This window comes from Nerophis ophidion, linkage group LG02 (assembly GCF_033978795.1).
Source record: "Nerophis ophidion isolate RoL-2023_Sa linkage group LG02, RoL_Noph_v1.0, whole genome shotgun sequence".
NCBI lineage: Eukaryota > Metazoa > Chordata > Actinopteri > Syngnathiformes > Syngnathidae > Nerophis > Nerophis ophidion.
In genome coordinates this window covers 29,362,599-29,378,924 of record NC_084612.1, presented here as the reverse complement: position 1 = coordinate 29,378,924, position 16,326 = coordinate 29,362,599, and the positions used below count along the sequence as shown (strand labels likewise).

The 16,326-nt window shown below is 40.2% G+C and overlaps 1 protein-coding gene across 1 annotated transcript; it reads right to left on the bottom strand.

Annotated features, from left to right (window-relative positions):
- Positions 1–3,181: 3,181 nt before the first annotated feature.
- Positions 3,182–8,789, bottom strand: LOC133538970 (protein phosphatase 1 regulatory subunit 3E). The gene has a single exon (XM_061880936.1). It carries the CDS (start codon positions 8,553–8,555, stop codon positions 7,530–7,532), a length of 1,026 nt encoding a protein of 341 aa, XP_061736920.1. The 5' UTR covers positions 8,556–8,789; the 3' UTR covers positions 3,182–7,529.
- Between the last annotated feature and the right edge of the window lie 7,537 nt (positions 8,790–16,326).

Sequence of the window (16,326 nt, the reverse complement as noted above, 5' to 3'; positions counted from 1 at the left end):
CCTTCGCATTAATCAGTACCCAAGAAGTAGCTCTTGGTTTCAAAAAGGTTGGTGACCCCTGCTCGAGACTCATGTTTTAAAAATAAACTTTGGACAATCCAAGCGCTGTAGTTTGGGGACCCTTGACCATAATTAAGCAATTATTTGGCGTACTACTAAATGGAGCCCAAATGGTACACATACCACAAAAACACTGCTTCAAATCATTCTGCCTTTGAGTGGGGTGTCACCTGTGGTGTCACCTGTAGTGGCCTATCAGATTTTAGCGTGTGGCATGTGCCACGCTACTGGACCTAAATATTTATTAGCATTATTTAACAAGTATATTTTAAACTTTTGGTCACTGTTACACACATAGTCCACAGTAACACTGTGTTTAGACATTTAATTAAGTTATTATTTGGCATACCACTAGCTGGTGCCTGCGTACCACAGTTTGAGTACCACTGGTCTAAGTAAGTGTTCAAGGTGTCTTAAAGGGGAACTGCATTATTTTTGGAATGTTGCCTATTGCTTTCAATCATTATGAAAGACATGAAGACGGATGTATTTTTTCAATGAATTCTAACTCGTAAATACCCGTAAATAAAAGTCGGTTTACATCGGAGAAAATGGAAGGTCCTCTATCCCGCCCATAAAACCCAATAAAAAAACATCCAAAATGCGCCAACAATACTCCATGCACATATTACGACTTGTATATTAACCAAGTATTGGTGATATTGTTATTATAAGCGCTAACACAGACAAACTATTTACAGCGGCGCCGTGATCACGAGCTTGTGTGCCAATGTTGACATCATTGACTGATCAGTTGCTTCTTTGTATACTTGCTCGTCAAACTGTAATGTAGGTCATAAGTCATGCCTCTCACCTGGATAGTAGAAGGACAAGGACGTATTCCGACAAACTGGTACCCTTTGACAGCCAATTTAGACACGGAACGGCAAGACCAACACAAAAAGACACTTGGTTTCACCCCACTATTAGTCACGAGGATTATGAGTCATTCTTCATCTAAATGGGAATATATGAGCATCCGAGCAGTCGGCATCCTAATGACAGCAGACTCTGAACAGTAAGTGATATTTTATTACGTTTGTTGGTTCTCATAAAATCTGCAGTGAGTATTAATCAGCGATGTTGAAAAAAAAAGTGAACGCTGTGATGCGTTTTTGAAATTTGTGTTATTCAAATGTTAAGTGCAATACAAATACAATCTATTATTATTGAATGTGCTGCGAATGAGCAAAATACGTAAATATTTAATGTTACCAAAAAGGGACAAGCAGTAGAAAAAGGATGGATGAATACATGTGCCTGTTACTACATTACATACAGTATATACTTACATCATGTATATAAAACCTCAAAAGAGATGTCTGGATGCTGTTTTTAAGGGCTTTAGAAGCAGAATAGAGCGGCACCCATAGGCTCCATTGTAAACATTTGTTTAATATTTAAAATGCATCAAAAAAAAAAATGCATCTGTCGTCATGTCTTTCATTATGATTTTGAACGATAGGCAAAAAGTGCAGTTCCGCTTTAAGTTTCCTAGTTTTTGAGAGATAATATTGAGAGAAGCTTGTGGTTCTTGACGAATGTTTTCAAAACATATTGTATTTTAAAGGCCTACTGAAATGAGATTTTCTTATTCGAATGGGTATAGCAGGTCCATTCTATGTGTCATACTTGCTAATTTCCCGATATTGCCATATTTTTGCTGGAAGGATTTAGTAGAGAACATCGACGATAAAGTTCGCAACTTTTGGTTGCTAATAAAAAAGCCTTGCCTATACCGGAAGTAGCAGACGATGTGCGCGTGACGTCACGGGTTGTGGAGCTCCTCACATCCTCACATTGTTTACAATCATAGCCACCAGCAGCGAGAGCGATTCGGACCGAGAAAGCGACGATTTCCCCATTAATTTGAGCGAGGATGAAAGATCTGTGGATGAGGATAGTGAGTGAAGGACTAGAAAAAAAAATAATAATAAAAAAACGAGGGCTATGGGAGCAATTCAGATGTTGTTAGACACATTTACTAGGATAATTCTGGAAAATCCCTTATCTGCTTATTGTGTTACCAGTGTTGTAGTGAGATTATATGGTACCTGAAAGTCGGAGGGATGTGGCCACGGGTGTGGTGACCGCCAGTGTCTCCGATGGGAGGAGGTAAGAGAGTCCGCAGCTGCAGGAGGACGCAAGCTCCGCTCATGTCCACGGTAAGAGCCGACTTATTACCATAATTTTCTCACCGAAACCTGCCGCTTGACCGTGTTCGCTTCACCTTCGGGAATGTAAACAAGGAAACACCGGCTGTGTTTGTGTTGCTAAAGGCAGCTTCAATACACCGCTTGCCACCTACATCTTTCTTCTTTAACTTCTCCATTATTAATTGAACAAATTGCCAAAGATTCAGCAACACAGATGTCCAGAATACTGTGTAATTATGCGATTAAAGCAGACGACTTTTAGCCGTGATCGGTGCTCGAAGAACATGTCGGCTACAACCGGTGATGTCATGCGCACGCGTCATAAATCCGCGACGTTTTCAACAGGATACTTCGCGGAAAATTTAAAATTGCAATTTAGCATACTAAACCGGCCGTATTGGCATGTGTTGCAATGTTAATATTTCATCATTGATATATAAACTATCAGACTGCGTGGTCGGTAGTAGTGGGTTTCAGTAGGCCTTTAAGTTATCTTTGATAGGAAATATGGGGGTTTAAACCTGGGCAGCCAATATTGTTGGTCTAAGTAACACCGCTACATGTTTAAAACATCTGAGGTGATAAATAAACAACTAACTGTGGTGTGTGTTTCAATGCAACTTCCTCTCACAAGCCTCCCCTAGTCTGACTCCCACCCCTCCCCTCCATATAAGTGGGTAGCATCAGTATGGCGTCACTCCGAGGACATGTCTGCAGTCATGTCCACAATGGCGGTAGATACAGCACAGTGCAGTGCTTGTGCAGCTTTACCAATAGAGACCAGCAGGAGGCTTTGGGAAAATCAGGCTCTCAAATGAACTGAAAGTCCAATATGCACATATACAGCTCAGTTGTCTCACACAGTTATTGGACATGATTGCACTGTAATGCAACATTTGACACTGACATTTAAAGTCAGAGTGGTATGTGAAAATCAAGAAGAAAACAGTAATTCGTTTTTGGGTTTTTTTTCAAAATTGAGCATTGATTTTAATAAAATAGTGTTTCTATGGTTAAACAGACAAATGTTTCAGTTGTCCATGCATGCAAACATTCATAGCTAACAGTTCAGGTTAAGACATAGCGGAACACACCACACAAAAAGGGTTGCATAGGAAAATAAGCATGGATGTGTAACTGACAAAAAAGGTCAAGGCTATCCTAGGGGAAAGAAGAAAGTATCACATATTGGTAACTACTTACAAGAGAAGCTTTTGTATATATTTTCATGTTAATGAAATATCAACCCTGCATCTTTCATCGTCCTCTCTCAAAGTGCATTTAACTGAGTTCGCTCAGCATCAGCTACAATCATTAGTCGCTTAGACTAGTTGCCATATACCAAAGTGCATTTGCCGCATGTCACTGGCCATGTTGCCAACCATCTGCGATCACATTTTCCTCACAAACAAGCACTTACATACTTTACCCGTTTTCAGACTGCATATCAACTCACAGTAAGGCGACATTAAATTGTGGTGTGGAAAGGTCTCCATTGGGTTACATTCTAAAACAAGGGAAAATGTATAAAACAACGAGTAGTATATTAGTTATCTTCAATTGTCGTTCTTTGTTATTTCACATATCTGATTGTGTGCTTTCAAGTATGGACTTGTATTCAAACTTAACACAGCAAAACTGATCTGACAGCATCTCTAAAAACTGCCTTTAAATAGACATCACATACAGTACTATGAAGACATTCAATATGAGACAACACATTTACGCACGACAATACTAGATCAGTGAGAACTGATGAAAAGTTGTACATTTAAAATGAAGTAAAAAGTAAAAATGGAGGAAATAGGTTTATCACTTGTGGTTTTTTACTGATACTGATACTATCTGAGCTTTGCTATCATGTTGCATGGATTGCCTAAGTCTCTACAAATATCAAGTATTAAATACACTAACTAACTAATTGTACACCCACCCCGCAATCAAATAAACATACATCTCTCCTGTGCACAATAAAGCAAAGCGGGCAAATGTTGTCTCAAGAGTGCCTCGCTTTTATTTTGGGAACCCTATATAGCCGTGCCATATTGAACCATGAGGTATTTTGACCAAGTGGACTTGACGTTTTAAAGCGGAAGTGCTCCAAAAGCTAAGTGCTTACAGGAAAACGTTTTTTTTGTTTACGTTCGCTTCAATCGGATGGTATCATAAATTGAAGAGCTCTTTTCTGACACTGCTGGAAGGTAAATAAAGCAATGTTGAGTTTCAGTGTGAGCTGTGAATTTAATCGTGCTCTTACTCACTTATATGATGGCGAGGTCGCACATAGAGACGAAGAAAACTAGTCTTTGACAAATAATTTGGAAGACATTTTAACATATACTATAGATAGAATAAGACTAGAGACAGACTGTATGTTGGGGAGTACTTGGAAACAGACTGAAATATAGTTCAACAGTGATTTGCTCTTTTTCTACATTGTCAGTGAAAAATAGGCTTGAACTGCAAAAATGCACTAGTAGTACAACGCCATCTGTTAAAAAATACTTCAAAAATAAAATATCTTTGCACTCACAGACATAACACCAACAGCATGTTTGCTGTCGACTTAACAGCTATAAATGCTACTTTCTGTATTTCTATAATGGGGATGATACAGAAAAAAATATCAAACCTACTGCACATTGTGTCACAGTGTTATAGATACAATGAAATTGCCAAAATGCAGTGATGTGGACAAAACAAACGCTTTTAGTAACGAAGATCAAAATAATTATGTTTCCTACTATGCTTCCCATCACATGCATAAGGCATTTCAATGGCATGAAATAATACTCTAGATCAGGGGTGTCAAACTCTTTTTCATTGAGGGCCACGTCGCAGTTATGGTTGCCCTCAGAGGGACGCTTTTAACAATGAGTAATATATGAATGTACATGTATATATATGATACATTAACAATATATTTTTTTACATAAACTGCAAAAAAAAATACAATTTTACTTTAAAAACTGACAGCTTAGTCACCAGAATGTTACAGTAAAAGCAGTTTTTTTTTTTACAGCATATAACCCCAAAGGGAATAAGTGATAAAAAATGGATGGATGGATAAAAAAATAATAATAAATGGAATGGAGAAACCCTTGGCCAGGGTGTACCCCGCCTTCCGCCGGAATTGCGCTGAGATAGGCTCCAGTGATCCCCCACGACCCCAAACGGGACAAGCGGTAGAAAATGGATGAATGGATGGATGGAATGGAAAAACAATACCACTATTTTAGGCGGTGGCGACTTGTCCAGGGTGTACCGTAAAATATTTTTTTAATGTTTTTTTTAGTGTCTTACTGTATATGGAAAAAAAAACTTAACTAAAGTTGATTTTACAATTAAAAAAAACCCCGTCGGCGTAATTTAACTATAAAATCTGATGTCAATTTTATAGTCTACAATTTGATTGATATTTTGTTTAGAAATCGTAAGTCAGGCAGATATTTAAGTATAGTATTAATCTTTATTTTAACAAAAACATTTTTTGGGGAATACATGATAATATAATATTTTGATAATATTGAATTTTAACACATATGCAATTGCATGCAGTACATGATTTTTAATGACAAAAGGGAAAGAGCAAATATATTTAGTAAGAAAAGATTAAGCATTTTATTAACGCATATTTATTTCGCGGGCCGCATAAAATAACGCGGTGGGCCAGATTTGGCCCCGGCCTTGAGTTTGACACCTGTGCTCTAGATAATAGGCATAATGACCAGAAACTTTTGGAAGATAATGTGTAAGAGATAAACCTCTTCATAAAGCACCTCTATCATATGCAAGCATATTTGCATCACATCTCCAATGACTGCCAATTTATGATGCTGCACAAACCAGCAACTTGATTAAAGTTGCAGCATCTCCAGCAAAGAGCACGTTTCCCCCCCGCACGTGTCTGCGGGTTACGTAAGGTGGCCATGCCCGCAAAAGGGCACCGAGCTGGATGAAACCCCTAACACAGTGGTTCTTAACCTTGTTGGAGGTACCAACCCCCACCAGTTTCATATACGCATTCACCGGACCCTTCTTTAGTGAAAAATGTATTCTTTTTTTTTCAGATTCAAGACAAAGTAGTATGTTTTTGGTAACACTTTAGTATGGGGAACATATTCTAAGTAACAAAGACTTAATTTAGTGTTATTTGGACACTAGTGGAACATATTCTAGGTAATAAAGACTTAATTTACAGTTATTTGGTTAGGGTTAGAGTTCTAAGGCCATGCACAATAAGGCATTAACAAGTACTTAATAATCACTAGTTAAGAGCCAACATGTTACTAATTTGCATGTTAATAACTAATTAATTAATGGTAAATATGTTCATACTAAAGTGTTACCATGTTTTTTTTTTTTACTGGTGCACAAAATGAACTGTGCATGAACATCACCTTGTTCAAAAAACAAAACCAACACAGTGCATAAACCCACAACAAATCACACACCTGCAAATCAGCCAGCTGATAGGGAGAAGTTTGTCTTTACACGATAAGTCGGGTGTGTTTTGACCAGGGGCGCCGAAAAGGGGGGGTAAAGGAGACGGATTCTAGGGGCCCATGATGGAGGAGGGCCCAGAGAGGCCCCTAATGATGAAATTATGTGTTAGGTCACGCCAAATTTCTTCCCCCTACAAACCCAACCCCGCCCATTTACTTCCGGGATCATGATTGATACAGACATTTTGTTAACGCTATATTATAAAAATGTAATGCTATATTATAGAAATACAGACGTTTTGATCACGCTATATCATAATTTTTTTTTTTTTTTTTTTAAAGCTACAAACACAAGTTATGGGATGACGTAAGAGGAAACGTGACCCCAGAAGTAAATGGGTCATCCCATAGCTTGTGCTTGTAAATTGTTTTTTTTAATTTATTTTTTTATAATATAGCGTTAACAAAACGTCTGTATTTTTTATAATATAGTTTTATATTTTTATAATATAGCGTTAACAAAACGTCTGTATTAATCATGACCCCGGAAGTAAATGGGAGGGAAGGTTTTTGTAGGGGGGAAGAAATTTGCCGTGACAGAGCCCTGTAAAGATTCTTTCCATGGGGCCCAAAATCCCTAGCGGCGCCCCTGGTTTTGACCTCCGCCAAACCCCGAGGGCGACTCACCGAACCCCTAGTGTTCGATCGAACCCAGGTTAAGAACCACTGCCCTAACATCAAATGCAGGGTCATGTTATTCAATTGTATGTATTTCTTTCCAAATATCTGACAGTACTGAAACGGTCAAGTACACTTTAGTCACGATTAAAAATATACCCGGGAGGGACGTTAATTGTGATAAGAGTTCTTATATAAAGTGGATCCATCCGTTCTCCCATTCCTTCGGCGGGGACATTTTGAAGCGGTGACGCCGCACTTTGTAGTTATTCCCGTTGTTGTTATCCCAAAACTCCTGGCCGTCGACCTTGTATTTAATGGCGAACTGCAGCATGCCTCCGTTCTCCATGTAGGTGGGCATGACCACCTTGAAAGAGAACTTATCCGTGGCGCCGTCGCTGGACTCGGGCACGTAAGAAGCCAAGGAGTCCATGCAGGTGAGCCAGTTGTTGAGGGAGTACCGCAAAGAGACGCTCTTCTCGAAGGCCATGTTCAGGACGCGCACGAAGCCGGAGAGACTGAACTCGTCCGTCTCCACTCTCTCCAGCAGGACTTTCACCTCACGGACCCTCTGCTCGAAGCCGGGACGCGCCGCCGGGTTGGTGAACTGCAGCTCCATGAAGACGGACTGCGGAGGAGCTCGGGGGAACTTAGTGGCCATGTGGTTGAAGTCCGTGTGTTTGGGGAACTTGGCCAAAATACGCTCGGGGACTTCCGGCTCGTCCGAGTCGTCGAAGTGTTTGACGGAGATGAGCTCCAGCCCTAAAGAGTCGGCGAAGCGAACCTTTTTCTGACTTGTCGGACTTCTGCTGCGGGAGATCTCCAGCTTGGCCCTCTCCGTGGAAGTCGGGAGAGACTTGCATCTCCGGCGCAGGCTGGGACTCTGCGGGGGCTTCAGGAAGGTCTCCCGGCCGCGCGGTCGCTCGTCCACCACGGGGCTCTCGACGGGCTCGCAGGTGCCGTCCATGATGTCCATCTCCTCGCCATCCTCCAGGCGAGTGTTGGCCGCCGCCAGGCTGCCGAAGAGCCCGGCGATGCAGCTGTAGTTCCTGGGCAGGCAGGTCTTGGGGGGCAGCATGACCACGGTAGGGCGCGCGGACTCTGCTTCCATACAACGCCGCAGACCCTGCACTGCGGAGCCGAGCTCGGTCGTCGTGATGAGAAAGGAGGAAGGAGGAAGACGACCGGCGAGTGGCGGGAGAGATGAAGCTGTCATGTGTCAGCGCCCCACTCGCCGATTGGCGCCCGGGCTGCGTCACGTCGACTCCCGAGACCTGCGCCAATAGACGGAGGTGCTGTTCCGCGCAGCTTGCTGTCCGTTGGAATTTATTTATATTGAGAAGTGCTGCAAAATTTGCACGAAGCGAAGCGACTGAACAGCTTCCCCTGCAGGCCAACACAGCAGTGACGTGGGCTCACTTTGACGTGTACGTGCAGAACGGAGCGTTGCACAAAATGGTTCCCATCCCCCCCACCTCGCCCCTGTAGTGCACCCCTCATGATGCTGGGCTGCATATGCAGTTTTACTAACATGATTATATAAATATTTGACTCGCATGAGCATCATCTGTGCAGATGCATTGCATAACAGAATAAGGCATTCAACCATGCCAGACCGGTGTCGCTGACCCGCCCCCTTTCATACGTCACAAACTGCAAAAGAAGTGTTGCCATGACGACAGCGTTGCGCCGCACAAACACTCAGCGGCGCCGAAAGAGCTTGGTTGGAATATAAAGTATGTTTAAAGCTTGCAAAACGCAAACAATACCAGCTTTACTATGATGGTGCACGCTACAAGAAATCTGTGAAGATGGTGAGTCAAGCAAAAACGTTGTATGTGGTTGAAGTCAGTTTATATAAATGCATGTGTCATTGATCATAGTTGCTCACAAATACACTAGTCAAAAGTTATAGTGATAAATATCAAATCTTATTGTCAACCAGTTGTTAGATAGATAATACCACCATTTTAATTTGGTGAAGCCAAATATTTTATGTGACTAAGGCTAATAATGTGCTGCCTGAGTGTGAGGTATTAATGGGATTATCATTTAAGCCTTTTATTGTCATCACAAACCCATACTGCAAGTGCATCAAAGCAGTCATAAGCTTTCAAAAATCACATGTATATAAACAAAGTCTATAAAAGGTCAGTTTACTAAAAGGTTTAGAAGTGGCACTAAGGCAGTGGAAAACTGGAATGAAGCGATTATTTATCCGCTTCACAAATTAATAAAGAAAGTCTATAAAAGGTCAGTTTACTAAAAGGTTAGCAGTTGCACTAAGGCAGTGGAAAACTGGAATAAAGAGATTATTTATTCGCTTCACAAATTAAAAGAAGGGGACATTTTAAAGTGCATCAATGGGAGAATAAAAAAAACAGATTGGAAAAAGGTAGCTCAGGAAATGGAGAATGCTGGCTTTAATTGGAGTACCGAAAACAAAATACAAATGAGATAGAAACAAATTAAGCAGACATATCACAAGGCAAAGAAGAAAGTGAACACACACACCTTTTCACGCTGACTTTGTACACTCCAAAATGATATGCAATAACTCTGTATTCCACAACTGGCAAGCTTGTACATAATGATAGCAACCCTCATCTGGAGCTGTATCAGGGCACGAACAGTCTTTTCCTTCTGGCCCAAAACTCCCATCAATCTACAAAGCCTTCTGAATGTTTTCTTTCCATGTCTCCCCATTTGAAAATTCCTTAAAACCAATCTTTGCCACCAGTCTTTCTTTGCTTCGGACCCGCATCAGCTACGAGACATTCTTGGTCGTAGTGTCATGTTTGTAAAACTATCTAAAATCACTTCTTGATGCCATTTAGAAACGTAATATTTATCATCTGTGCCAACATTACAGTGGACAATAGGCACAACAAGACTTGTGACGAGCCGCAAAGATGCCTCGATTTGGTGACGTCATAGGTCAACTGGAAAAGCAATACATTTTTATCCATCTTATAAGGAAATAAGTGCCCCCCCATGTACGGGAGGAACACAGATTATGACCAATAGTTGCTTTAGAGAGAGTACATGGACACTGGGACTTCACATTTAAGTGTGAAAATACAAAAACAATATTTGAGGAATGAGAGTATGTCCATGGAAACGTTGTCAAGGAAACTTTTTGGAGCAGGGCCAGCATCTTTGAAGTCTTATTGATTAAAACTGGCAAGTGACCACTAAATCACAGAGTACCAAAAAACTATCAAGACATCCCAAGTAACTCACACCCCCTTAGCTCCTTGTTAAAATCTTCACGTACCTCGTCTTATTATGTTTCGTTTATCCTTCCTGTGGGATTGCAGAAAACATAGTTACAACATTGGAAAAACAATCATAGTCAACACTCATTGGCACAACAATTGCAGAATGTAATGAGATCCAATACAAGCATTTTAGGATACGATCAGCAATTAGAAAATTAATAATGTTGAGAAGCAATCAAACGGTAGCTTTTATAGTTCCTGGTTTTCATGGCATTAAAATGACTGTGAACATCCTTTGAAAAAAAGAGGCTTCGTTACATTACTCAAAATAAACCCTGCCGCTACGGACCTACGAGCTGTGAATTTGATATTTTATTTTTTCTCATTGAGTAAGCTATCCTAGCATGATGTTGCTGTTAAAATGTCAGCGTCATTCTAGCACCGTAGGTCACATAGCTATGCTAATGTTACTAACATTTGTGTCCTCTACTGCTTATTGCGTTATATGTTGTTGTGTGTGACATATAATATCTCAAGTTATACTCTATAGTCTCGTTTTCCAACACAGTTTTAGAGATGCACAATGTATACTTTTTCAAAGCCTTTACCAACAACTCCGTGTTCTCAGGGCCGCTACCGGAAACTAAGGATGTGCCGATTGATTGGTTGATTTTCGTTAAAAGTATGTGAAAGGCTTTTGCCGATTTATTTCTTTTAATGCCAAGCACATTCACTAATCCTGTCTGACTTTTGATATTTATTTTTGGTGTCCCGGCTGACAATTTCAAACCATGACGTCTTAGTGTATTACCAACAGTGACCATGGAAACGGTGGTCCCAGGTCTTTTCAGGTCATTGACCAAGTCCTGCCGTGTAGTCCTGGGCTGATTCCTCACCTTTCTTAGCATCATTGAGACCCCACGAGGTGATATCTTGCATGGGGCTCCACTCCCATTGAGACTGACCGTCATGTTTAGCTTCTTCCATTTTCTAATGATTGCTCCAAAAGTGGACCTTTTTTCACTAAGCTGCTTGGCAATTTCTTCGTAGCCCTTTCCATCCTTGTGGAGTTGTACAATTTTGTCTCTGGTGTGTTTGGACAGCTCTTTGCTCTTAGCCATGCTGGGTCTTACCGATTGTATGGGGTGGACAGGTGTCTGTATGCAGGTAACGACCTCACACAGGTGCATCTGATTCAGTATAATACAGTGGAGTGGAGAAGGACTTTAAAAGCGCACTAACAGGTTTTTGAGTGTCAGAATTCTAGCTGATAGACAGGTGTTCAAATACTTATTTTTAGCTGTATCACACGAATAAATTGTTAAAAAGTCATAGATTGTGATTTCTGGATTTTTCTTTTTAGGTTATCTCTCATACAGTGGATATGCACCTACCGTGGAAATTTCAGACCGCTCCATGATTTCTAAGTGAGAGAACTTGCAAAATAGCAGGGTGTTCAAATACTTATTTTCTTGACTGTAAATATATATATATATCTATATAGTTATATACTGTATATACATATATATATGTATATATATATACACACACACACACACACACACACACACACACACATATATAGATATATGCTGTAATACTATCATATTAATATTTCAATACAAAAAAGCAAAGAGGAACACTGTTATGGCCGTACAAAAGTGAAGGGGTCATCACAAAGGGGTGTTTTTTGGAATGGGGACAACAAGTTTCCAAAATCGCATAAAAAACAAAAATGCACTCTCTAATTGTTAAAATGCCATTAAAAGGGCACTGCACTGGAATTTTGCCAATCATTCACAATTCTCATGTAAAACAAACACATGTATGTTTTTATTTTTTCATATAGAATATAAGCAAGCAAACATCCACTTACAATTGAGCCTATGGGCTCTGCTACTGCCAATAAAGCACTTTAAAAAACATCACTGGTTATTGCTCACTACAGACATCATGAGAGGCAACAAACATAATAAATCATCACTCGCTGTACAATGTCTGCTCTCACTGGGATGCCGGATGTTAGGGTGTTGATATGTTCCTGTTTAGATTAAGAATGACTCATAATCCATCCATCCATTTCCTACCGCTTATTTATCCCTTTGGAGTCACGGAGGGAACTGGTACCTATCGCTACAATCGGGCGGAAGGCGGAGTACACCCTGGACAAGTCGCTATTCCGGCTTCCTCCCACTTCCAAAGACATGCACCTGGGGATAGGTTGAATAGCAACACTAATTTGACTCATAATCCTTGCGACGAAAAAGGAGGGTGAAATGATCGCCTTTTCGGCTCTTTCTCGCCATTTTCGTGTTTAAATCGGCTGTCAAAGTGCGGCAACTTCTCAGATTATGTCTACATTATTTTACTATCCAGTTAAGAGACATGAGTTATCATCAGAATACATTTCACGATCTCCGCTGCAAGAAAGCAGCTCAACAGTTTATGATGTCAATACAGTAACATAAGGAAGTTACCCCTCTTTGATCAATATGCCGCTACACGTAGGTTCTTAATATTAGTGCTTATAACAACGATATTGCTAAGATGTGGTTAATATTCAGGTCACCAAATGTAATCGGAGTATTGTTGGTGCTTTTATGGGTTTTATAGTCGAAATAGACCCAATGACGTCGTGGTTCCCTTTGGCTCCATTGTAAGCAGACTTTTATTGACAAGTTGGAATGCTTTAAAAAAGACTAATGTGTTTTAGTCTCTCATAAGGATTGTGAATTTTAGGCACAATTCCCCCAAAAAAAGGAAGCACATTATATTCCAATGCGTTTCCAGCCAGCCGGCCTTCACCAGGGGCACAAACAATATGAAAAGCATTTGAACAGAATTAGAGCATTACTGTCCATCTTATGGTGTATAGTCGGTCGCCTTATTTAGCAGAAAACTTAGTATGATGCAGTGTGGTTGTTTATAATGCAAACAATAGCCACAATAATAGCATTTTGTTCAATTAATAGCTGTTTTACAGTGAAATAAAAACAGGAGGACATAATTGATGATACAACATTATGCAAGCAATCATAAGAAAAGGTCTGAAATACCCTCAACAATAAATATCTATTTAGACATCAGTTGCCAAGACAAGTGTAAGACATGCGCAATATTTGCATCTACCACATAGTTTGGTTTTTATGTTCGACTTTTATTTAGATTTTTTTCAACCTTTCAGGTTATACCCTCAGGTTTGGTCCCAGAGGGTCTCAGTCATAGTGTTGTTCATTCAACGCTTGATCAATTCCAGGTGCTTTAGTTGATATAAAGTATATGTATTGTTTATTTTTGTGTTTTAAGGTCTTTTTCTCAAAACTCAAGTTTTTTTGTGGCAAAAACACAAAATATGCTAACATTTTAAAGTGGAATTAACCTAAGATATGCATTGGCTTTAGTTCATAATTATTTTTGAGCAATGGCAGTTTTATTGAAAAAAAATCTCACAAAAACAATTAGGGAACCAAAAGGGCCCCACTCATAAAAGTGTTAAAAAATAAGTAATGCCTGTTTTTTCTGCTTCCAATACTTAAGTGTCAAGATCAACCTCAGATCTACCTGTTGTTTGTAAGTGTGGATTTTTTAAATTTGTTTTGTTTTATGCCCATTTTGTCAAAGAAAACGTTGTTCAAACAGCAAATACACAAAATAGGCAATATTTTTAACAAACATTTCAAAACGTAATATGTGATGTGAAGTTATTGCAGCTTTAAATAGGTCTAGTAGTTCATAAAACAATGATTTTGATTCATTATTACTATTTCAGCAATGACTGCTCGAAAGACAAAGTTTGCATTGCAGCCATGAGGCGTTAAATGATAAATGGGTTATACTTTTAAAGCGCTTTTCTACCTTCAAGGTACTCAAAGCGCTTTGACACTACTTCCACATTTACCCATTCACACACACATTCACACACTGATGGAGGGAGCTGCCATGCAAAGCGCTAACCAGCACCCATAAGGAGCAAGGGTGAAGTGTCTTGCTCAGGACACAACGGACGTGACGAGGTTGGTAATAAGTGGGGATTGAACCAGGGACCCTCGGGTTGCGCACGGCCACTCTTACACTGCACCACGCCGTCCAGGCAACGTTACAACTTTTTCTCATTACATATCACCCGTTTCCCTTTTTTATTTAATTTTCTGTAAATATTATCTGTAGATTGTGACCCAGGCTACAGATTGGATACACATGCTTTTAGACGGAAGACAACTAATTAAAGCAAGTAGTAGAATTTACCCCAAATAAAATTGTTCAGAGTGCATGTCCAAATAAAAAAATGCGGATGGTGTGAAAGGAGCAACAGTCCTACGTTTTGTGGCCAATATCAATTTACAAACCCTGTTTCCATATGAGTTGGGAAATTGTGTTAGATGTAAATATAAACGGAATACAATGATTTGCAAATCATTTTCAACCCATATTCAGTTGAATATGCTACAAAGACAACATGTTTGATGTTAAAACTGATAAAAATATATAAATATATAAAAGCAGCTTCCATGAAATGCTAAGTAATTCACAAATAAGGATGGGGTGAGGGTCACCAATTTGTAAGCTAATTGTCGAACAGTTTAAGAACATTTCTCAACGAGCTATTGCACGGAATTTAGGGATTTAGGTTGATTGGCAACACTAAATTGGCCCTAGTGTGTGAATGTGAGTGTGAATGTTGTCTGTTTATCTGTGTTGGCCCTGCGATGAGGTGGCGACTTGTCCAGGGTGTACCCTGCCTTCCGCCCGATTGTAGCTGAGATAGGCGCCAGCGCTCCCCGTGACTCCGAAAGGGAATAAGCGGTAGAAAATGGATGGATGGATGGACCATTTACAGTCCGTAAAATCAAAAGGTTCAGAGAATCTTGAGAAATCACTGCACGTAAGCCATGATATTACGGACCTTTGATTCCTCAGGCGGTACTGCATCAAAAACGGACATCAGTGTGTAAAGGATATCACCACATGGGCTCAGGAACAGTTCATAAAACCAGTGTCAGTAACTACAGTTGGTTGCTACATCTGTAAGTGCAAGTTAAAACTCTACTATGCAAAGCAAAACCCATTTATCAACAACACCAAGGAACGCCGCTGCCTTCACTGGGCCCGAGCTCATCTAAGATGGACTGATGCAAAGTGGAAAAGTGTTCTGTGGTCTGACAAGTTCACATTTCAATTTATATTTGGAAACTGTGGATGTGGTGTCCTCCGGAACAAAGAGGAAAATAACCATCCGGACTGTTATAGGCGCAAAGTTCAAAAGCCAGCATCTGTGATGGTATGAGGGTGTATTAGTGCCCAAGGCATGGGTTGCTTACACATCTGTGAAGGCACCATCAATGCTGAAAGGTCCATACAGGTTTTGGAGCAACATATGTTTTCATCCAAGCAACGTTATCATAGACGCCCCCGCTTATTTCAGCAAGACAATGCCAAGCCACGTGTTACAACAGCATGGCTTCGTAAAAAACGAGTGTGGGTACTTTCCTGGCCCGCCTGCAGTCCAGACCTGTCTCCTATCGAAAATGTGTGGCGCATTATGAAGCGTAAAATACGTCAGCGGAGACCCCTGACTGTTGAACAACTAGAGCTCTACATAAAACAAGAATGAGAAAGAATTCCATTTTCAAAGCTTCAACAATTAGTTTCCTCAGTTTCCAGACGTTTATTGAGTGTTGTTAAAAGAAAAGGTGATGTAACACAGTGAACATGCCCTTTCCCAACTACTTTGGCATGTGTTGCAGCCATGAAATGCTAAGTTAATTA